General features: G+C 39.6%; 1 protein-coding gene across 1 annotated transcript in view; it reads right to left on the bottom strand.

Moving 5' to 3' along the window:
• CNTRL (centriolin) overlaps positions 1–22704 on the bottom strand; it is a gene marked incomplete at both ends in the record, with an annotated part of 28207 nt that extends 5503 nt beyond the window's left edge. The window contains 32 exons of the mRNA XM_079544859.1: positions 294–511; positions 710–825; positions 1514–1673; positions 2445–2609; positions 3149–3275; positions 3465–3605; positions 3736–3866; positions 4202–4394; positions 4586–4794; positions 5076–5386; positions 5639–5816; positions 6082–6221; positions 6435–6576; positions 6955–7071; positions 7654–7833; positions 8115–8294; positions 8656–8836; positions 9274–9419; positions 10122–10256; positions 11127–11303; positions 11817–12037; positions 12827–12980; positions 15069–15260; positions 15483–15592; positions 16019–16244; positions 17033–17152; positions 18818–19011; positions 19108–19294; positions 20068–20209; positions 21295–21425; positions 21932–22065; positions 22485–22704. Of these exons, the coding sequence (XP_079400985.1) occupies positions 294–511; positions 710–825; positions 1514–1673; positions 2445–2609; positions 3149–3275; positions 3465–3605; positions 3736–3866; positions 4202–4394; positions 4586–4794; positions 5076–5386; positions 5639–5816; positions 6082–6221; positions 6435–6576; positions 6955–7071; positions 7654–7833; positions 8115–8294; positions 8656–8836; positions 9274–9419; positions 10122–10256; positions 11127–11303; positions 11817–12037; positions 12827–12980; positions 15069–15260; positions 15483–15592; positions 16019–16244; positions 17033–17152; positions 18818–19011; positions 19108–19294; positions 20068–20209; positions 21295–21425; positions 21932–22065; positions 22485–22704 (5378 nt within the window). The remainder of the gene's footprint in view (positions 1–293; positions 512–709; positions 826–1513; positions 1674–2444; positions 2610–3148; positions 3276–3464; positions 3606–3735; positions 3867–4201; positions 4395–4585; positions 4795–5075; positions 5387–5638; positions 5817–6081; positions 6222–6434; positions 6577–6954; positions 7072–7653; positions 7834–8114; positions 8295–8655; positions 8837–9273; positions 9420–10121; positions 10257–11126; positions 11304–11816; positions 12038–12826; positions 12981–15068; positions 15261–15482; positions 15593–16018; positions 16245–17032; positions 17153–18817; positions 19012–19107; positions 19295–20067; positions 20210–21294; positions 21426–21931; positions 22066–22484) is intronic.

The following is a 22704-nucleotide window of genomic DNA, read 5'->3' as shown; positions in this document are numbered from 1 at the left end:
TGCTGCCCAGCAGCCAGACGAACAACAGCTGTCTCGTTCCAAGGCTGAGCATTTTGCTTTTCATAACATTTCTCACTGCACTGCCATGAGAAACACTGCTGCATTCAGTGCTGCATATTTTCTCTAATTCTGCTATAGACATACTGTAGACATGCCTAAATCAAAGCCTCCGCAGAGTAAGAAATGAGTTCTGTAGTATCAGAGCTACAGCTGTGTTTCTAATTACGATAAGTCATAATTCGGGACATTTTTCATCACTGATCACATCTGCAGACAATGTCTCCTGCTCCCACCTTCTGGTTTGCGACAGCTTCCTTTCCAAACTCTGACAGTCCTCTTCAAGCTTTTGCTTCTCTTTATTCAGAGACTCAATATTGCTTTGCAGAGCGCGCATCTGAGAAACCAGGTGTTCACTTTCCTGACGGTCCTTCTGAAGCTGTTGTTCCTGCCAATCCACTTCCCCTTGCTGACACTGGAATAATCTCTGAATATTCTCCAATTTTAGCTTCTCCTGGCAAAGAAAAATTGTGAGCAACACACGTGGTGAAAAAGATTGAGAGAACGTATTTACCTGCAGCAGATTAAAACCTTTCATCCACAGATCACTTGCAGGCTACACTGCTCCAACTTAGGAGTACAGAGAACGTTGCCCAGACCCTAACAGAATCACAGAACGTGCATCTCTCTTCTTTCTAAATTGAATACTTACTTCTAGAACTGCAACCTGAGTCTTCTCCAGTTCATTGACCTTCTGATCATGCTGTAGCTTCAAGCCCTGAAGTTCATTATTTTCGATCTCCAACATTTCCAGAACGTGTTTCAGTTCTAATAAGATGAAAGAAATCAAGGCTTATTGCAAAGCACATTAAATGCATTCTGTTCTCTAAAAAGACATTGGAAGAGGGGAGCGGGGCGGATGAAACACATCAATGCAACCCCTGGGCAGCACACTCATCTTCACCTGGTGTGTCAGACACACCACTTGTTACACCTAACCACGTTCTTCTACTAGAAAGTTGCAGGCTCCTGTGTCTCCTCTTCCCCTTTTTGCTGAGCTGTTACTGCAGGACAAGCATCTGACTGGCAGACAATGAAGTCAGTTTTTTTCAGAGGTTTGCAGGCTGCTGCTGGTTACACTTCCCACCATCTGAGAGGACACAACTGCCTGAAGGGCGATCCTCTGTTCCTCCTCCACTCCAGGTGCCTTCTGTGGCTGTGCCACAAGCAGCCAGCTCCATCACACAGCACTAGCACAGAAGCTTTAGTCCCCATGGGAGATTTGTTTTTCCTCACTGAAGTGAGAAACTCAAATCCCAAGAGCAAAGCAACACAAAGCACTGCCTCAACTCCAGAGGGCAACCAGTCAGCCCTGCGTTGGAGTCTGAGTCTCTAGGAAAGCTTTCTCTGCAACCATTCACAGTATTTAAAGAGACTGCAGAAAATATAATGGCACAGATGTACAACTGGAATCTTAGAGCGTATTTATTTTCAGTCTGCACAAAATAATATCTACCTATCTTATGCTTGTTGATTTGTCCAAGTATTATTTGAAGATTTTCTTCCTCTTTTCCAATATCCTTCCTTATGACTGAAAGCTGTGCTCTCTTCTCATCAATCTGGACACCCAGTTCTCTCCTCTCAGCATTAAGATCTTCCAGAAGAAGCCTTATTTCCTGTGGAAATAACAGTGTTAAAATGAATGTCATTATTTGCCATTTATTTTTCCTTTAATAATTTAAAAATATTTATTAAAATGTAACAAATCTACTGTCAACTATAAACTCCAGAATTAAACTGTCTAGAACACAGTTAATGGTGTAAAGAAACAAAAAATTATGTAACATTTAGGGGAAAGCCTTGCTTGTAGGCAATTTAAAGTAGGAATTTCCATGGAGGCTTTGATCCACAGCATCAGGCAAGTGAACAAGAAGGCCTTACAACAGAGAGCCAGAAAAAGCATCACCAGAGGAAGAAAACAACAAAAACAATGTTGTTAATCTCGATCCTTTTACTTCAGTGCTGGGTGCATGGATCTAGCCAGTCTTCCTTTCACAAAGAAGCGCGGATTCCTTTCTGAGCAAGCAAACATGAACACAGGAATGGAGGAGACAGACAGCTGACTTACATCAGGGCTGCTGCATTTTAAGCACACTGATCAGAGTGATCTGCTTTAGAAGCTGCCTTTGGAGACTTATTTCATGTGCTTTTGTTCCCCAGCGACCAATTCTGTATTACCCAGAAACTAGAAAAGTTCTTTCTTATTTGTGCACCTTGTCCAACCCATGAGACACGTAGTCATAAGCTTGCTTGTTCTGTTTTTCAGATTTGGGGAGGACATAGAAAGCAAAACCATTTTTGTTGAAGTATTGTGATGTTTTTATGTTTCTATTCTTTTGCTGTTCTCCACAGATGTAATTAACAGAAAGCTAATTTGGAAAAGTTACTTTTATTTGGCGCTGTTTCTCCTTCGCTTCAGTCTCCCCGTCTCGAAGAGCTTCCTTGAGGTCACCTTTCTTTTGAGAAATACAGTCCTGAAGGGCACGGAGCTGCTCCTTCCTTTGCCTGAGCTGCTGCTCCACAAACTGCAGCTCTTGTTGCTGAGCAGTAACCTACGACACAGAGGTTCAGCACCACCACCACATCTGAACACTTACAGTTTTATGGCCACACACATACAAGAAATAAATCAATGCAATCCTGTTACCAGTTTACAGATTTACTTGAGTTGCAAATCGCAGGAGAATCCCATCAGAGCAGTGAGCTCCATTTGCTGGACTGCTGTAGAAGGGCCAGCACTGACAATTAAGCTTTGATCTGCACAGTGCAGCCCTGGGCCTCAGAGGTACTTATTGCACTTGAGAATAAGAAGCTTAAGAACACAGAACTCTGCACTAACATTTATCACCCAGAAATGCAGACAGGATTGGGGTCAAACTACACAAACCCCAAAAAAGAAAATATTCCCCTCACCAAAAAAAAAAAGCCCAAACAGTAATTCAAATGACCAACAGTGACAAAAAAATAAAATAAGTCACAGAATTAAGAATTAGAACTTATTCAGATAAGACAGGTTGGAGCCAAAGACACTTCACAGTCCCCAGTGACAACAATGAAACTGATACTCCTGAACTGACCAGATGCACCTCACCTGATTTTTCAGTCCTTCCAGTTCAGTTTTCTTGACCTGAAGAATGTTCTCTGCTTCTCTGAGCATTTGGAGGTGATGCTCTTCATTACCTTCTGCAACTTGAATATCTCCTTGAAGCTTCTGAAGGCTTACAGAGAAGACAAAAGGCATGGTTCAGAAGAAACAAAAATACATAGAATCCTTAGAGTTGGAAGAGACCCTTAAAAGCGATCCAGTCCAACTCCTCTGCAGTGAGCAGGGACATGCACAGCCGAGTACACTGGGCACACTTATTAGAGAAGGGCATCAGTTTAAGGTAAATTTCAGATAGATTTACCTTCCAGTCAGCATTTCTATTTTCTGGTTTAACGACTGGAACTCAGAGTCTCTTGCAGACACCACTTTGTTGATCTCCTTCAAAACACCTTCCTGTTCCTTCTTACGCTGTTCTAAATCCTGTGTATCTGCCTGCAATGATCTACAAAAGCATTTATGCCCTTACATATTTACGTTTTAAAAGCTCCCCACTCCAAAAGCAGTCCCTTGATATTTGAAACAGTTTTGTTCTCCTCTTTCCCATCTGATGCTAATTCACAACAACAGGGTACCTTAATTGCTGATCTGCTTTCACAAGTTCAGTAGCCATTTCCTGAGCCCTTCGCTCCAGCTCCTCTGCTTCCGTTTCAGTATGGAGCAAATGCTGTTTGGCACGATTGTACTTTTGAATGGTGTCTTTAGTCTAGAGCAAAAATTGAACATCATTGAGACGACACAACCCCCCTTACCATTTCAACACCTATAACTTACAAGTCAGCTGCCCAAAAATGACCTCCACCTTACTTGAATATTATTCTCTTGCCCCAGAAGAGAAAAGCTTCCCCCCCTTTGACAAGGACCAAAACAGTTTCTTTTAGCACAGGTTATCCCAGGCCTTATTTTCAAACAGAAGCATTTTTAAAGGCTGCAGGTTATCCATGTAAAAATAAACTGCTTAGACAAAAATAAAAGTAAAACCTTCTGCCTAAAACAACCACCATAACACAGAAATCCTTCTGCACTTCGGGCTTTACTCGCCTTTCCCCGTGTGCTCTCAAGTTCCATTTCAGCTTCTGTGAGAAGCCTGTCTGCCTCTCTAAGCTCCGCTCGGCGTTTGAGAAGAGTCTTCTCTATACATTCAATTTCTTCTGCAATATCTTCATGGTGTTTAAGAGATTTTTCTAACTGTAGTTCTGCCATTAAGTTTTCAGTATAGCCTTCAACAAAGTCCCTGAAAGCCCAAGAAGAAAAACAACGAATTAAGCTACAAAACATCAGAGGCTCAGCAGCCTCCCGCAGTTCGTATAAAACATGTAACAGATCAACAAGAATGTTAGTTATAAACGTGTCAAATCTGCTGTCACTGGAAAAATAATTTGGCCATTTCCACTTGCTTGACCAGAAGCAGTGTGCTATTCTTACTTGCGCTTGTTACGTGTTTGAGCTGCTCTGTGCAGCTCTGCCACTTCGCGTTCCAGCTCTTCTCTCTCATGCAGAAGATCTTCCATGTTCTGACGTAATTCTTCCATTTCGTTCTTGCATTTGTGCCCAGCTGCCTCTGACCGTTTATCTCTGTATTTCCGAGACCTCAAATGACGCACAGTGTCTTCTAACCTTGAGACTTCACTCTCCTACACAGGACAGCAAAATTAAGACTGATTGTCCTGTTTTTCTATTTCAGTGCACCAAAACACATAAGCAGTTACAGATAGCAGCGACCAGACCACTAACACTGGAGACAGGGCATTCTTATCAGCAAGCTCTCTGAGATTTACAGTCTTGCCACAAGACTGCTTTGAGTTCTTAAATTTTAATCTGTAGAAGTGAGATTTCTTTTTCTTCCTTCCTTTGAAAAAGCAGACATTACAGGATGCTCTTAATCTGTTCACAACCCTGCCACCCTGTGTCTTACCAAGTCGTGATGCTTGGGTACATTGCAGTGAAGACCTCCAAAAGGAACGAGCGGGACAGTAAAGTTTGGAGGAAGAAGGCCATAAACAACCTGGGCTCCCACAGGAGGCAGGCCATAGGGAACAGAGCCAGGAGCAATGGAGCCTCCATCTGCAGCTGCAGGAGGAGGGCTGGAAGCCACAGCTCCTTGGGGTGGAGGAGCACCAGCTGGGAGAAGAGTATAGATGGCTGCACCAGGCGGTGGGACAAAGGGCAGGTCTTTGTGAGCACGAGCTTCCACGTTTCCTTTGCTGTCTTCTTCTGTTCTTCCAGCTTTAAACACAGGAAAAAGTTTTTTTTTGTTTTTTGTTTTTTTTGTTTGTTTGTTTGTTTGTTTGTTTTAATAAGTTTTAACAGAAAGATTTCTTGAATTACAATACAAACATTTACTTTCAGCACTGTTGAACAAATTCACCAGAAATTAATATTAAATATCCACTACTGCATATCAGAAATACTCGCTAGGAACTCTAAGCACAGCCACATTCATTACACTCCTGCACACTGTGAGACCACGAGACTCACCTTTATTAGGATTTGTTTTGTACCACCTGTTTCTGACTGGTGAATAAACCCAGCACCCTCTTGATCTGGGTAAGTCTTCCTTCCTGACCTGACTACACCCTTTTCTGGGTGGTGATGTGCCAGGGCACTGTAAACCAACTCCAGAGTCTTTTGTGCTGTGAGAGGCAGGAGTTGAGGCCTAAGGAAAAAAAGAAAAAGGATTTGTTCCTATAAGATACTTTATTCTAGAAATAACAAATAAAGGAAAATAATTTAATAATTGTAGACTTTCTAAAGCATTGATTTTTTCCAACAACAGGCTCTACACACCCTGCCTTCTCTCATTTTTAAGCATTTTGCTGCTTTAAAGAGAGAACCAAATATAACAGTATTACTCAAATTCATATATAAGGAATTTCCCCATAACAAATGCCTCTCTACATAACAGGATTTGAATTTCTGACCTGTGATGGTGGCACATAATACCAGTATCCTCTTCTTTTTACTGGATCTGCTATACTGGTGACATAACCATTCTGGCATGAGAGTGCATTTCTGAGTGCTGCAATTTCATCTTGTAAGTTGTCAATTTCATCCTTGTTACCTGATAATTAATCACACAGTTTTATAAGCATATAAGACAAATAACTAATGATACTGAATGTATCCTAGTCTAAGAACTGCACAGAATGGTTTCCTGTTTGTTCTCCTAGAACAAAATCCCAGAGCTCTAAAAGCTTCTCACGTTAGTGAGGAATATGCACTGCTGCAGAACAGCTTGCTTCCCTACCTGCTGGAGACAGAGATAAGAGATTACCTGCCCCGGTGTCATCCAGCAACCATCTTAAACGCTCAATTTCTGCTTTCTGTTGCTCCACTGTGTCATTCAGTTCATCAATTTCTAACTTCTGAGAGCTCAGTGCAGTCTTCTCACCAGCTTTCCCCATTTCGTGTTGAAGCTGTTTTAAGTTTAAATCAAAGCAAAGCATTTCAATATAAATTACAGTAGAACGTTTTCAAACTATCTTACATTTTCCTACAGAAATGCTCACTCAGCAAAACACTTGTACCACTTTGATGCAACAGAACTGTTCTTCCATCTCCTCATATGACTGAGACTTACATGTGCAGCCACATGAAGACATGCAAACGAACAGGCTTTCTTCAAATTCAAACCACTGAGGGAGGTGTAGGGGAGGGAAGAACAGTGACTTGGGAAAACTTGAAGAAAAAGGCCACAGCAGGCAAGTAAACACGGCCATTTCAGAACACCAATGAACTGCTCTCCACATAGTTCACCCTCCTCGTATAACAGAGGAAACATTGCTTCAACTCACTTGTTCTTCCTTCTGTTTCAGAAGCTGTTGTAACAATTCTATTTCTGCTTCTGCTCGGGCAAGATCCCGAGTTGCACGAGCTGCCTCAACACAGAACTCTTCAGCTTCCTCAAATTCCTGAAATTGACATTTTACCTTAAGTTTAGTTTACAAGAACATCTCACAGGCTTGCAGGTGTCTCACAAAGCTTTATGAATTGCAGAGTAACAGGAGACATCACTGCTTGTCTGTGTTGGAATTCAAGAAAATGACAAAAAACAACAGTCTGCATAAACTATTTCTCCTTTAACCTGACAGCCTTTCTGCAGAGTAAATTTCAACACGTGTTTGTATGAAGCCAAAAAAATCAATTTTTAAAGGTTTAAATTTATGAACTAAATTCTGTATTTTCTTTTGCTTTTTAGTCTTACATAATAATATATTGTGAATTGATCGACTTTCAATTGCTACAGAAGATAAAACCTACCTCTCTCCCACCTTCTAACTTGCAGCAAGGCAGCCTGTTAATCCAAGTTAAGTCAGACACTGATTTATAATATTTCAAGATGAGGCTGACTAAAGCAACAGCTCATCTGGCAGGATAATTAAAAACAAAGACTTGAAGCTGAATTTAAAAGCAACAAAGACGGTCTTGATTATTATGGCATTAGAAAGCACTGCTTAATTATAACTAACAATTAATTACCAACGTTGATTTACCTCAGCTCGTTCCTGATTAATTTTGAGAACAGTCCCATGAAGAGTCTGCAGCTGGTTTTTAGCAATGCACAGCTCAGCAGCCGCCAGTTTATCTGAAGTGATGATTGCTCTCTTCAACTCCTTCAGCTCTTTATCCAGATCAGCAAATTGCATTTGTGCCCTGGCATCTTCTATTTTTTTCTGAAACCAGGAAAGCAACAGGTTTCACAGTAATTTTAAAAGAAAAGCAGCGCAGAATAAAGGCCTTTCCACACGTCCCACGTGGTATTGTATACACAGAACTATCACAATAATACAAGAATCAAGGTGTCCAGCTGCACTTAAGAAAAGGGCTGTATTTCACCTTTGTGTTCCTTCTTGCATTTGAGCTTCATCTTAAGAAGCAAAATAATTCACGAGTTCTTTAGATACTCTTTTCCTGAGCAGCCCAACACAGAGCACACACTCATGTCTATTCCTACCCTTTTCTCCAGGTCTTCTAGCTGAGCAAGAATAGCCTCTTTTTCTTCATCTGCCTCTTGGAGCTGTTGATCAGCCAGGCCCTGGATTTCTTCCATACTCCTTATTTTTTCACGTAAAAGTTGAATTTCATTCTCTAACTGATGGACCTTGTTCTTATTCTGCCTGTTTTCAGATTTCACCTGTACATGAAGTATGCAAGAATGAGCAACCAAAACAAAGTTTCAATTAAAACCCACCCTATTTTAATGATTTTCAGACCAACTTTTTGTAAGCACCACTAGTAGTATATCTTATACCTAAAGAATAGCAAAGCTATTCTAATCACAATCAACAGTGCCCCACGCCTACTTGAGTTGTTGAACTTGCTTCTGGCAAGCAACCGTGAGCAATTTATCTGCTCTTAGTAAAATTACACTTATTTGAAAGATGGAGGGAAACAAATCTACATTTGTCATAAACCTTGATCCTTCAGCTGCAACATGCATATTTTAGACAAAGCTGAAACTGTCTCAGTCTTGCTTTCACAGCTTTGATACATGCCTGTCTATATTTCTCCTGTATATCTTCCAGCTTTTCCTGCTGAGATACCATTTCCTCTTGCAATTGCCTCTGTCTTTCCCATGCTTTCTCTTTTTCCCTCTGTGTATCAGCAAGGATTCTATTGAACTCTTTCTGCAGATTTGCAAGGCTTTTCCCCAAAACATCAGCTGAATTCTGACATCTGAAAGAGAAAGCTCCATTACGGAAAACAGTAACTTTAAATCACAATACTAGGCATAAAGGCAACACAGCCCAGTTCAGAAGTGCTAGTTTAAAACATTCAATGGAAATTAATTCAGGTGCAGTGCTGAATAGGTTGCAGTGCCAGTGTTACTCTGCTCTGTCTTTATTTCCATTTTTTTGTAGCTGGGGACAGAGGAGGAAAAGAAAAATTCTTTATTTCTAGTAGTGAAACCTGAGAGGAATGTGTAATACAACCCTCAGCAATAGAGGTGCCTGAGCTCAGGCAATGTTCTCTCAAACACAAGGAAGGTGCTAAAGGTCACGTTTGAACTGCCCTACATCACAATACAAAGGATGCAGCAGATGTACCTCGTTGCTCTCATCTATGGAGCAAGAACATGTGCATAAATCTAGAACTGTTTCTATTTCACTCACTTAATCTCTCCTGCTCCTGTCCGAAGCTTTTGCTTGAGCTCATTTATACGAGCCAGGACTTCCTCAGGGTGCATCAAGTTACCCACTGCATGGCTTAGCTGATTCTGAAGATCTTTAAGCTGTTGTTTCAGGAGATTGTTGTCTCCCTAATAGATAAATACATTTACATGTTGAAAAATATTCCAACAATTCAGAATGATCTTACATTTTCCTTAATGAAACTATTGTGTTTATATAAGCAAAGCACAGTGAAATCACAATATCCATATGCTACAGTGTTTGCAGTTGTGCCACCTCTGTCACAGACACCAGACCAAGAATCCACGCTTGACCAACAGGACCAAGACTTGAAGTCTGCTCTGCACATTGGCAAGCTGAGGCAAAAATTATAGTTCTAATATCTGGTGAGGATCTTTCATAAGCTGGTGGCCATTTTACCCTCTGAGGTGCATGAGATGGGACAAAGGGATTTGGTGAAGGCAAAGGACTGAACCCAGACTTGCCACAATGAGAAAAACTGATGCAATCAAGTCAGGCTTCCCCCCCCGCCCCCAGTTGCACACAAATTGTTCTCTTACTGACACTGTATTGAATGAGGCTTGTGGGAAATTAAGATTTACACAATTTATCAATCCCACTGCAATATAGGAGAGCAGCCCTGACATTATTTCAAAGGTCAATCTAAACATCCAAAATAGTCAGATAAAAATCTGTGGTGCAGGGTCTCCAGACGAGAAATTTGCCAGGCACCACTGAACTTCAGAACAAAAATTCTTCTCACTTTCCCCCACTGGCAGTGAAAAAGCACACTGCTTATCAGGAACTTGCTATGGCAACAAGTACTTCACCTGCAGTTGTTTGAACTGAGAAAGCAGCTTATAATTTTCTTGTTCCTTCTCTTCTGCTAATTGTGCTTTGCTCAGAGCATTCTCTAATGCTTGCCTTTCCTTCTCAAGTTCAGCTTGCAGGGCTGACAGTTCCATCTATAAACACAAACAACCTTCAGATTAATAATCCCACCTCATCACCCAAATGTGCAACAGCTGTGTTTCTTTAGAGAATAACAACAACACCCCGTAAGAAAACAAGCATCCCAAGGTAGCCCATCAACATACAACAGCTAGTATTTCTTCAGCATTTGCAGCACCAGTCACGATGATGACGTTCAATCTAGACCTGGCACAAACGTGTCTTTCTCACTGGGAAACCAACAGATTTACATTTATCAGAGTTCTACAGAGAATTTCCAAGTTTTGCCTGAAACACTACACCCAAAAGACCTGGAGGGGCCCGGGGACAAAAGCACTTTGTTATGCATTTTTATATATTCCTGATGGTGGAATAAGTCATTCAAAGAAAACTGAAAAATCAGCAACAAAAAAAACCACCTCACCAACACCACGTTCATTTCTGATTAATGGAAACTGAACCAAGATGCCAGTCACTGCGTATCACTGCATCTGAATCCAAGAGAGGATCCCCAACAGCAGGTTAAGATAAAATAGGAATGTGTAACTTAAAGCACACATTGTTCTTACCCAGCAAAAAGCTAGAATATAGAAAAACAAACAAAAAAGCTAGGAAGCCAGATTTCTACTTGAAACAACAGCAAAGGCCAACCTTGTTTTCATCTGCTATACTCACAAACATACAAAGGCCTCTACAAAGAGGCCACAAATTCTTCCATCTTGCTGCAGTGCAAGGTTACACATCCTAATGATCTGATACTTCCCTCTCTTCTGGGACATCCCTAGAAGAACAATTCCTTGCAAATCACTGCACAGGCAGATGGCAAGGTATGCTGCCAGCCCAGGCCGATTGCCACTCTGGTAACATTACAGCTGTGTTCTCACCTGGCTGAGTTGTTTCAGTCTTTCCAATTCTTCCTTTTGCCGATTGGTTTCGGTGTCTCTGTCTCTCAGCTGGGCTTCCAGTTCAGCCTCGTAGGCACTGAGCTCCCCTTGGCCTCCTCTGAGCGATTCATTTATTTCTTGCTGCTCTTGAAGCGCGCCTTCAAGCATTGCTATTTCCTGGAGTTTTACATTTGTTCAGAAATACGTACACAGGAGGAACAGGATTTCTCAGATTATGTTGCCACTCTTCCCCTACTCTTCAGTTCACTATTAACTTGAAAGCTGGTATATCAAAACAGAGATGCTAAACCTAACCTCCAAATATTTCCAACAAGACAGGTAGCATTATTACATACGCAGGCCAAGTCACTGGTACTGTGTTCAGACCTCACCTGAAGTCTGCACAAGTTCCAAAGGTGCAGCCTAAAGCATTATGCATTAGTCTAAGATATTAACATTTACAGAAGACTCGAGGACACTAAGACAGCCTCTTAAGGAACTGGATGATACATTTTGAAGGCCCGATGCCTCTCCTACTGCACATGAACACATCTGATAGATGTTACCATGTCAGAAAGTAATTTTGTCCAGAGAGCTGTGTTTTGCCATTCCCAAATTTGACTGCTCGCTTAATTTTACGTTAATCCTTAGGTATCTCAACGTGGGAAGAAACACAGCATTAAATCTTACCTTTCTCATATTTTCGGCATCCATCATAACTATTTTCAAGCTATTTCTTTCATCCTCTAGATCTGCCAATCTCTGAAGCAAAGATTCTTTATCCTTCTGCAACTCCTTACATTCATCATTGGCCTGTTTTGCTTGATGCTTAACGCCTTCCAGGTATTCCTGTAATCCAATTATAATGCTTTCTAAATCCCTTTTCAGTGCTTCGTTTGTTGCTATTTGACCTGCAGAAATGCAAAGTGAATTGAAGGTATTGAAGAAACCATGTTTACTTACAAAACATACAGAACTGCCACTACTAATCTTTAACTAAGTAGGTGAACACGCAGTAAAAACAAGCAATGAAAACAAGCAACTTGAACTCAAGCAGAAAGTGCTTGTGCTGTGTTTTAAAGGCCAGGATTTTCAACATTACTATCTGTGACCGCTGGAAAAGTTGAGCAGAACCTGCAGTTCTTTAAATACCTCCCTCCATACACACATACTTCCTTCTATGATGGCACTTGCTACTTTTCTGCCTAAATCGCTTTTAAAAATCATATGCTTTTCTGGGGCATCAACTCTCACACAGACGAGGTGCATAGTAAATAAATACATAATGACATTAATGAAGTACCTCACTTAAATCAGTTTAAAATACAGAGGAAGAAAGCGACTCACAGAAAAGACACTTCTGTGAAGGCTACAATGATCCAAGTGAATCTCAGCTAGCTCAAGAACTAGATAAGAAATTGCTTTAATGTTTCTGAAATTAACATATTTTTGACATTATCTCAAGTCTAAATGAAAAAGCAGCTCCCTAAGGGTATTGAAATATCAGTACTTCACTTGTTCAATTAAAAGCAGAATAATTCTTCCTGATGTAACAATTAAATTGCAGATGACAAGAATGTGTTCAGAAAACAACCACTCAGCTCACACTTGATCAAGGGCCTTGGTACCTCAACATTTTTATCAGCTCAATTACATTATTCTAGATACAAAAACACTTTAAGACATGAACAAAAAGTTACCATCAGTGAGCTGCTGCTCCAAGTCCTTGATTTCCTCAGTTTCCTTAGCAATCCTAGAAAGCATTTCATCCAGGCGAATCTCGAGCTGTTTATACTGTTTGTTCATTACCTCAATCTGCTGTTCCTTACTTGCTTTTTGAGCTCTCATGTGAGCCTGTAAATGACAGTTGGAAAGGCCAAGCAGAACTATGTCAGCACAGATTTGAAAAAGCCAGCTCACATTTTAGCTCAGTTCTGCAGTATCTCACTGATACTCATAGAGGTGACCAGTGCAACCCATCTTGTGGCGCTTCGTTCTGATTGTTTTTCTCTTTGCTACTTCAAAAAGAATCCCAGATAGGCAAGCAGCAGCATGAGGCAGTCCTGCCCCCTTGCTAAGGCATGTTGTATAAGGTGTGAGCTTATAAATCAGTATTTGTAACTATTACCTTTCTTCCTGCTGTACTATTTCCTCTTTCAGTCAAGAACAAACATGATTTCCCCCAGAAGCCTTATCCTATCATCTTGCATTGCCTTCCCAGCACAACGTGTCAGGTCACCACCCAAAGGAAAATACCATGAACATGCAGCAAGTCAGTCTAACTTAATAGCCAAGTTCTACTTCAAGCTGAACCACTTCTGTATTTCTGAGAAATGCCCCTGTTCCACAGCAATTCCATAGTTCACACTGATTTCATCAGGACTGCACATGTATTTTGTATGAACTTAACCCATCATTTCAGCTGTGTACAAAACCATGTTATCAATGCAATATGGTGCTACATGCTTCCCATCAGACAAAATTACAAGCAGTTTAAATTCCATAGAATTCAGGAAAGTACATCATTTATACTGTCGTAAAAAACAGCACTTTTCTTCTTTCTTCTTGAAAAAGAAATCAAGCTAACAGAAGCGTGCATTCTCAAAATGTTTGCTTGTAAGGTTATTCCTATAACAAAGAAATTGTTTAAGGGAAAAAAAGTAGATTTCTCTATTTTAATGCACTGAAAGCTACTTTTAACCCTTCCATCAGCACAATTCAACTTGCCACCTGTTAATAACAAACTACCCTTCAGCTCTCAGAAGTGAAATTTCAACAAGCAGAAAGCAAGCCGAGGTGCTGCTGCTGCTGAGTCACTTTGCCGCAGCTGCTGGATGTCACAGGAGCCCTGTTTAAAAACAACAAACACTTACAGCTTTGCCTTTGTCTCTTCTTCCTTCGGGATCACGTGCAGGGCCGCCCCACCCCCGCTCTAAAGTCAGTCCGATCGCCCCGCCGCCTCCAGTACGATACCCGGCATCGCCTCCCGCTCCTCGGCCGCCCCAACAGCAGGAGGTAGCGGGGGGCCGAGGGGAACCGGGAGGAAGCGGGGAGCCGGGAGCGGCCCTCCTGCACCAGCGCGGCGATTGGCCGGGCCGGGCTTCCTGCGCCGTGATTCGGAGCGCGGCGGCGGCGGCGAGAGGGGCCGGGCCGGGCCTGGGCTCCGTGCCGAGCGCGCCCAGCCCTGCCGGCCTTAACGCATTTTTTGAAAGCGGCTGCGCGGCTCGGCTCGAAATGGGAACGGAGCTGAAAGTCGTTTTTACTTTGTGTGCGTCAGGGTGTCAAGCTGGCCTGAAAAACTCTCTGTTTTAAAAAGTGTTTTGTTTTAAAAAACGAAAAACACAGTATTTATAAAGAAAAAAAACATTTCAATTTCGTAGTTGTGTAAACATTTGCCGTTGCTGAACACAGTAAGTAGCTCAGATATCATTAGTTTTGCTTCTGTGCAGCACAAAAGAAGGTGGCTGTCAAGCTATGGCAGTGCCTGGTGCCAGCTTTGCTCCCTAACTGCAACAAGTGGCCTCCAAGACACCGAGCAGCCTTCCAGGAACAGCAGGAGGATGCGGGCAGCACAGGAAGGTTATTAGTCCCTACCAAAGTGCTATTAGAGATCTTTTCAGAATTAGAAAAGATTTTACTGAAAGCAGAAAATTTCTGCTTCCAAGGCTCACAGCACGTCTGTACAAATCATAAAGACCCAGTTCTTAAAGCGTGAGCAGCTTCCATGTGTGACGTGCACTGAAAATGGTTGCTCAGATGTTGTACAATTACTTGGTTTTAGGTTTGAGGAGTTGTAGGTGTTCTGAGTAACAGCTGAAGTAAGTCCTCCTAACTGCCACAGACATTGCTAAGTAGCTAAATAATGTATAATCCACTTACCTACATTTCTCAGTCTGTGAATATAGATAGCAAATGAAAACTGAAGATTGTGGTTTTACTCACATGTCTTGGATCTTTAGAATTTACAGAAGCAAGAGAACTCAAGTCTTCAAGCTCTTTCTGCTTCTTCCCTATTTCTCTTTTCTGATTCTCCATTTGTTTCTCCAGTGCTAAGGCTTCCTCTCGTAGCTGATGCAGTATTTGTATCTTCTTACTCAGCTGCTGCTCCAAATCCTCCCTGTTGGCCTGTGAGACCTGGGGATGGCAGCAGGAGGTTGGCTGAAACAGTTATACTGGAAACAAGAAGCTGATCAAGAAGCTATTAAACCAGCTTAGCCCAACAGGTTGTCTGAATATGATCCAATTATTTGGTTCTTCATTGCACATATGTACAATGGCCCCTTAAAAAAGGATGGGGAGAGAAAAACTGTTTCAGACGCTTTCCCCTCCTATCCACATAGAAACTCCTTTGCGTACTTTTTTCTGAGCCAGAGCACCCTCCAGTTGTTGCAGTTCCCCTGTTACTTCCAAAACTTGTTGCTCTGCTTTTCCTATTGCATTTTGCAGCTCTTCTAATCTCCTTTGTGCTGCAGAAAAAAAAAAGCCACACACACATTTTAATGTGCCATTCAACATTGACTCATTTTTCACTAATCAGCAAAATCAGAATGCGTTTTCTTTAAGTGGTGATAATCAAAGCTAATCCCCATTACTCACAGAGTAGATCCAGTTTTTAATGTGAATGACACCAATTGACAGATCAGATGGGAGACTCCCCTGGCATTCTTTTATATCAACTGTAATTATTACAAGATTTTTTGCTATTATTTTAAGATAATTCAGTATGAAACACTTTTGACCCCAAGATATCACCAATACAGGGCTGAGAAGCAACAGCAGTTACAGCCTTTGACACACTGTTGCCAGTCTCTTGTCAAATACATGTCAACAGCTCCAACAGTAGAATAAATACTGCTATATGTACTTTTTTTTAATATAAAAAAAAAAATTACCTGAATGAATCTTTTTTTCTTTACTCTCCAATTGCTCATCTAGAGTTTGAAACTGAGGTTCCAGCTGTGATTTCATGCACAGATCATTTTCGTCTGATTGCATTTTTCCAGTTCCCATTTGCTGAGCTTTGCTAGCAATGTAGCCTTCTGTTATAAACATGTTTCTTTTGTACCTGGCCTTACCAATGTATGGGCTTTCACCAGGGACGCTGTCAAGCTCAACATCCTGCAGTGTTAAAGCAATACAGCTGTTATGTCAGTTACACATCTGTCTCAGAAACAGGGTTACTGTCAGCTCACAAAATGCATTTAAACACTCTTACAGTGCCATTACAAATGAACAGACTATTAGCAGATACATTTGTATTTGGGATGTGCTCAGTTTGTTGCCAGTGGTCATAATGCAAGAGGGTATTTAACTTTTGGAGGACTTTTTCTTAATATTTTAGATGTAGAAGTAACACAGACCATACTCAGTCCATTACACTCTTACACTTAAATATTTAAACTTCACTAATTGTGAATGATGAATTTTTTTAGCTATGTTTCAGTGGTCTTTGTTTCTTGTGCAGACTCACCAATCATTTTAATTTTGCAAGTATCACAGAGGTTAGCTCCATTAATTAGGTGGGAAAAAGGGAGAAATTCTAAGATGTTGTTTAACTGAAGATCATTCTGGCTTGTACAGTTTTTCAGACTGAGAGGGCCTCCAAAATTAAGCCAGAAATGAAAGCGATCATTTACTCAATCATTAATAAGAATGAAATGATTGTTCACTGACTCTGTTCAGCTAAGATGTACATGTACTAATTTTCAGCAAGTTAAAGGTCACTCAAGATTCACTTTAGATCAGATCATGTAACCCATGATTTTAGAATGAGATTTTTGTATTTTATCCTTGTAGACCTCTGTCTATTAGAACAAAAGAAAAACTATGGAAGTTTGGTATTTTCCAAGCAACTGAAAAGAAAGAGAAAAAGAAATCAAAAAGATCCATAAGTTTAAAATTATTACCTCTGATGGAAAATAGTTTAGTGGCTCAAATTTTGCATCAATCTTATAAAACGCCAGTTCCTGCTCCAACTCATATTGCTTCTGGCAAGCTCGTGTCAGCTCCATTGTTTTCTGCTTTAGCTAATGAATCAGTAAGCAAAGGAAGATGCATTCACTGAATTCTCATTGTTATCACACACCATTCAATTCAGAACACTGATTTCAAAAGAAAGTTCACATTAGAAGAAAGATGGTGTATTTGGGGTCGAGGATATCACAAAGTGCCACTTCATCACAAGGTGCAACATGACAACTAAGAGCAGACAAATTCCACAGTACAACACAAATGATCACATGAAAGGTCTCTTAAATTTACAAGCATGAGAGGTTTGAAAGAAAATGTCTCTAACTCCAAGGAGTAATTTGGGTACAGACCTTTAGCAAAATCTATACTGAATATATTTGCTGTTATTAATGAGAAATGAGATCTTATTTCTAACAGTCTTAAGCTGTATAAAAAAAAAAGTAGTATTATCTCCATTGTCACGTGTATAAAGCCTAAGCATTTCATTTTAGTTTAACTATGGGCTAGTTAGGAATTTTTTTTTTTTTTTTTTTTTTTTTTTTTTTTTTTTTTTAAAGAGGTCTATCATGTGATTCCCTTTTAAATCAACTTTCTGTGCTGAATACCTGAGGAAGAACATGCAGTAATACTCCAATAGACAGTGGAAAGCAAAACTACTGGAGAAAAAGAAATAGGTAAGACTGGAATAAAGGAGAGAAAGCTTAAAGAAAGATTTTAAAGAAACATGTCATGCAAAAACAAAACAACCAAAGAACCACACAGTGAATACAGTCTCACCAGACCTCTGTACAACATTTCTACTTTATTAAACATGCAAAGAAAGCCTCAAAATCAAAATAAGCATGCAACCCAGGAGCACAGCGGGCTACCTTCAGTGAGGAATAAAGGCTCTGCAGAAAGGGACTGTGACAAACCAGTGCACAGCTACAGGGAGAGAGAAGCAAGCAGAGTTTGTCATCCAGAGGATAAGAGGGGGCTAAGTTGCAAAATATCTGCTGCCAAATCTCACTATACTGAAAACTGCCTTGTAGGAATAGGCCGCTGGTTAGTAAGTATGTTCAACACAAGAAAGAGCTACATAAATATTAGCAGTAGAGAATCTGAAGGATAAAACGAGAGGACAAGGCTAACAAGAAAGATTAAAAGCCAAACACTGCACTCCCAGAAAGTCATTCGCAACTGAGTGTTCTCCAGTCAACAGGAGTTTTTCCAGGGCCACGGTACAAATCTTGCATTTTATAGCTACCAATGAAAGACAACTGTCAGATGCAAGTTTTAGGATGATGTAAAGAAAATACAAGAAAACAAATACACTTGGCCTGGAAAAAGAAGCATTACTAGAGTAGAACTTGTATGCATAGCTTGTTACTATAAAAATAGTGAACCTTTTCCCCCCTCAATACAGCAGCATTTAAAGTTGTGAACAAAGGAGATTCATTACACAGATAATTTAGAGCAGCTTAATCTTTTATCAAGTAAAAAAGCCTATTACTACAGACAGAAAGTTTCTATAAACTATAAATTGTGAGACTGGTACTGACTGCTGGTTCAGTATACTTACTTTTTCCACAGAAGGAATATTGAAAACACTCTTTAGTGCCTTAACTTACGTCTTCCAAAATACTTGTCTTAATTCTTAGCATAATCCTACAGCTATTTGAGTTCTCCCACTGGCATCTGTTTCTGATAACAAAACTGTTCCAAATAAATGATTATCTTACCAGTTCATTTTTGGTATCTACATCCCTTTGTAGATCTTCACAGCTTTGCTTCTGCTGCAAGGTTTTTTCTTTTAATGATTTGTTGACCTCATCTTGATGGTGAAGCTGCTCAAGTACTTTAGACTGGTTAAGTTTAAGGTTCTCCATCTCTTGTATTGCGTTCTCTAACTCCCTCTCTAATTTTTCTATCTCTTCTGAAAAACAAAGTAAAAGAACCCATTCAAATAGAACTCTTTTCCAGCTAAATTCATTTGGTGTCACTTACCGTAGTTGTAATACAACATTATTACCTAAATCAAACCTCTGTAGAGCTTCCTGTCTGTCACGATTTGTCACTGGCTGTCCATCCAAGTTTTCCAGTGCTCGCAAGTGGAATATGACGTACAAGCGGTAGTGAGGCAGGCTGGCAACTGGATTACCAGCAAGGAACAGAGAAGTCAGATCTTGGAGAGGCTTCAGTTTAGCTACTTCATGAAGCTAAATGAAAGGCAAATGGTACAGTGATTAGACATCTCCAACAACAACTAACTCACACATCACTGAATTTGATTGTATAAGATATTACAAGGTAGAGCCATAGCAAGACTAAAACAACTGCCTAAAAATCAACCTGTTTCTTCCATTAAAAAAAAAAAAAAAAAAAAAAAAAAAAAAAAAGGCAAAAAAAGCAAATTTCATCAAGATTGACTTTGGGAAATCCAAGATCACAGAGCCTGGATACACCCAACTTCCATTCCTTCCATTCCTCCAGACTGGTTCATGAGAAAGGAGATTTTATTAACTGAAGAAATTACTCAAAGCTGGTTTATCTTTCTTCTTAAATACGATGGCTATTTCAGAAACTGTACTACTGACTTAATTTCATAGACATTCTGTTTATATAGAACATGGAAATTAACCTGGACCACAGAAGTAAATTTAGTCATGCCCTAAATACAAAAACAAGTATATTATCTGCAGGTCTCCCAAAACTTGAAATCAACTTATTGTAAGGGACACCACCACATGAAAAAGGCATCACATCTGCAAACTTTTCCCACTTCTTCAGGAAACTGTAAGATTTTGAAAAACAAAGCATGTTTACACTTGAAATAACTGGAACAACAGGAGAGTTTATCCTTAAGAACCAGCTTTGGTAGGCTCACAACAACTGTACTGACAACTAAGAGACACTGAGTGATTCAGAGTAGGTCAAACAACATAAATTTACCAGTTCATTAAAAGACTGTTCCTTAAGTGTGACCACTTACTGATGATACTTTATTCTGTTTCAAGTTAAGGATGCGCAGGGATCTCAGTTTCTTCCCTACCCACACAGGAATGTGCTCAATCTCGTTCCCTGCAAGGTTCATCTTTTGTAGGTTACGTAAATGTTCCATGCCTTCAATCTTACTGAAAATAAGAACACAAAACTCATTGTGAAGCATATAAAAATTCACAGTGCAATTGAGGCATTATGGTTAAGATATGGAAAATCTATTTCAACTAATTACCATTCAAGAAACAGCAAACAACAGCACTGTAACAAACATTGTAATGAACAATGGATTCACAATTCAAACGAAATTAGAATATCTTGCTTTCACATATTATGGTAAGGCTATGAACAAATAAACCCAACAATTTTACAGCAATGTTCTATTACAGTGACCAAAGTCTCATTTTTACACCTCTCCACTAAAAACTTATTTACATAAGTGATTATGCCATTTTAATATACCCATTTTGCTCTTCTTATCCTCCAAATGTAGTTGCACACATACATGACACAACTGAACCAAAATAAACATTTTTTCCATATAAAAGCAAGAATCAACTTAAACTGATGCTGTAAAGAACTACTTTTTGAGTATATTCATTAAAATACTGAACTGCTTAGTGAGGAAAATGCTGGGTTGAAGTTTCCCTGGGCACTAATCTAAATAGATGAGTATCATAAAGTGGGGTAGAAAATGCTCGTTGCCTTACTCTTCTTGAAGTAAAAACCAGTTGTCTACAATGAAAGTCTGAAAACATGCAGCAATAGCTAAAAACTACTCTGACCCTTTTCAATTCCTTTTAAATGAGGAAGTTGTATGAATGTAAATGTGTAGAAATGCTTGTTTACTTCCCACTGTTAATTTCTCAACCAACACTGCAACTTCTCTACAAAGTTGATCCCATGTAAAGATCAAACTTAGTAACTAAAGATAGTAAAGGAAACAAAATTTTACTATTGCTTCAACCATTTCTCTTCAACTTCCGATAACAGAAAATACAGCACTTCTCAAAACTACTTCTTTAGATACGTTTTGAAGATATTAAAAGCCACAAGCTTCTATGAAATGAAGAGTTCACTGAAGCTTTATAGTCTTGACATGTAACTGATGGGAAATGCTATTTAGCTGTCCATACTTCTCAGCTTCCACTCAAACAATAACAGTGTCAGCTCTGTCATAACTGGAGTTTTCAAAGCTTTAAGCAGCATCTCTGCTTACCTGATCTTGTTGTAAGACAAATTGAGTTCACGCAACTTCAACAGCTTATCCAGCTTTTCAATCTTCTCTATTTGATTGTTACTTAGATTCAGTCTCTCTAGTTTAGAGCATCTTTCCAAATTTTCTATGTACTGAAGAACAGAAGATTCACCCCTTAGAACTGCAGCTTTAGCTTTTTCTTTAAATGAGGCAGATTTATATTTTTAACAAACACATTCATTTAAAAAGTGCATTATTCTAACATTAATCAGTTTCATTGTTGAATTCAAAAAGTCTTAAATTCAATGTTCTGTAATACTGGAGAAAGAAAACTAGATTTTAAGTTTGCACTGAATCAGTTTCACTTATATTAAAGGGAATTTGCTATTAAAAAAAAATATATATATATCACCACAATTCAAACCCTAAAAAATTAATGCTCTAAACTTCATTGTAATTGATTCATGGTACCTTCTTTTGCACAGAAGTCTCCACTGACATTCTATCATTTTTATTTTGACAGAAGCTGGTTATAGAAGGAGGCCAACAGAGCATAACTATTTATATCCACTTACAAACCCATCTTTATTTGAATATGCTATATACACACACGTATATACACACTTTGTTTTATTACCAGTTACGTTCAGTAACTTACCTTGAATTTCTTGTCCCCATCCTGTGGTGAAGAAAGATTCAGTGAGCTTATATATGCCAAATTTTCCTGTTTTGACAGACTTTTTATAAGGGGTTCTGTAATGTACCGAACACCTGGACTGACACCATTTTCATCTGAAATTAAACAGAGAAACTACCTTCAGCGGTAAAAGAACTGGTGACTGTTATATTCATCTTGTACCTCACACTGAATACAGGAAAAGCACTGAAAATTATTCTCCCCCACATGAGAAGAAACAGCACACCAGAAGCTATTACAGGAAATGACATGTTAGAGTAAGCGGGTGTATTCTTCCAAAAATGACACGGTACATATTGCCCATCTTCAGTGTTCTTCTCCCCCTGGAGCAGACTTCAAGGAGTGAAAATCTTGTTTTCCTATACAGATCCACTATTATTTTTGTTTACACATTTGAGCATCAAAACAGCAAAGCAAATTCTCATGTTTCTTTCCAACAAATCATTTATCTTTAAACCATTATCACAAAGTTCACAGAACATGGGCTTTTTGTGGTTTTAGTGCATACTTTTACCTTCATAAAACTTAGATTCAAAAGCAGCTTCTACATTTGCTGTAGTATCAAGCTGTTGATTCTGCCATGCCCTACTTTTGCGAGCAGGTGGAGAAGCCTGTTGGCTTAGGGGAGATGATGATCTGGTGCCTGAACCAACAGAAGACATTGGAGTAGGTGTCCGAAAAGCTGACATCTGTGATCTTCCACATAATTCTTTTTTTAAGTAGCTTTTCTTCAT

Source organism: Tetrao urogallus, assembly GCF_951394365.1.
Source record: "Tetrao urogallus genome assembly, chromosome: 19".
Classification (NCBI taxonomy): Eukaryota; Metazoa; Chordata; class Aves; order Galliformes; family Phasianidae; genus Tetrao; species Tetrao urogallus.
The sequence above is the reverse complement of the archived record's forward strand: the minus strand, read 5'-3'. Positions and strand labels throughout refer to the sequence as shown.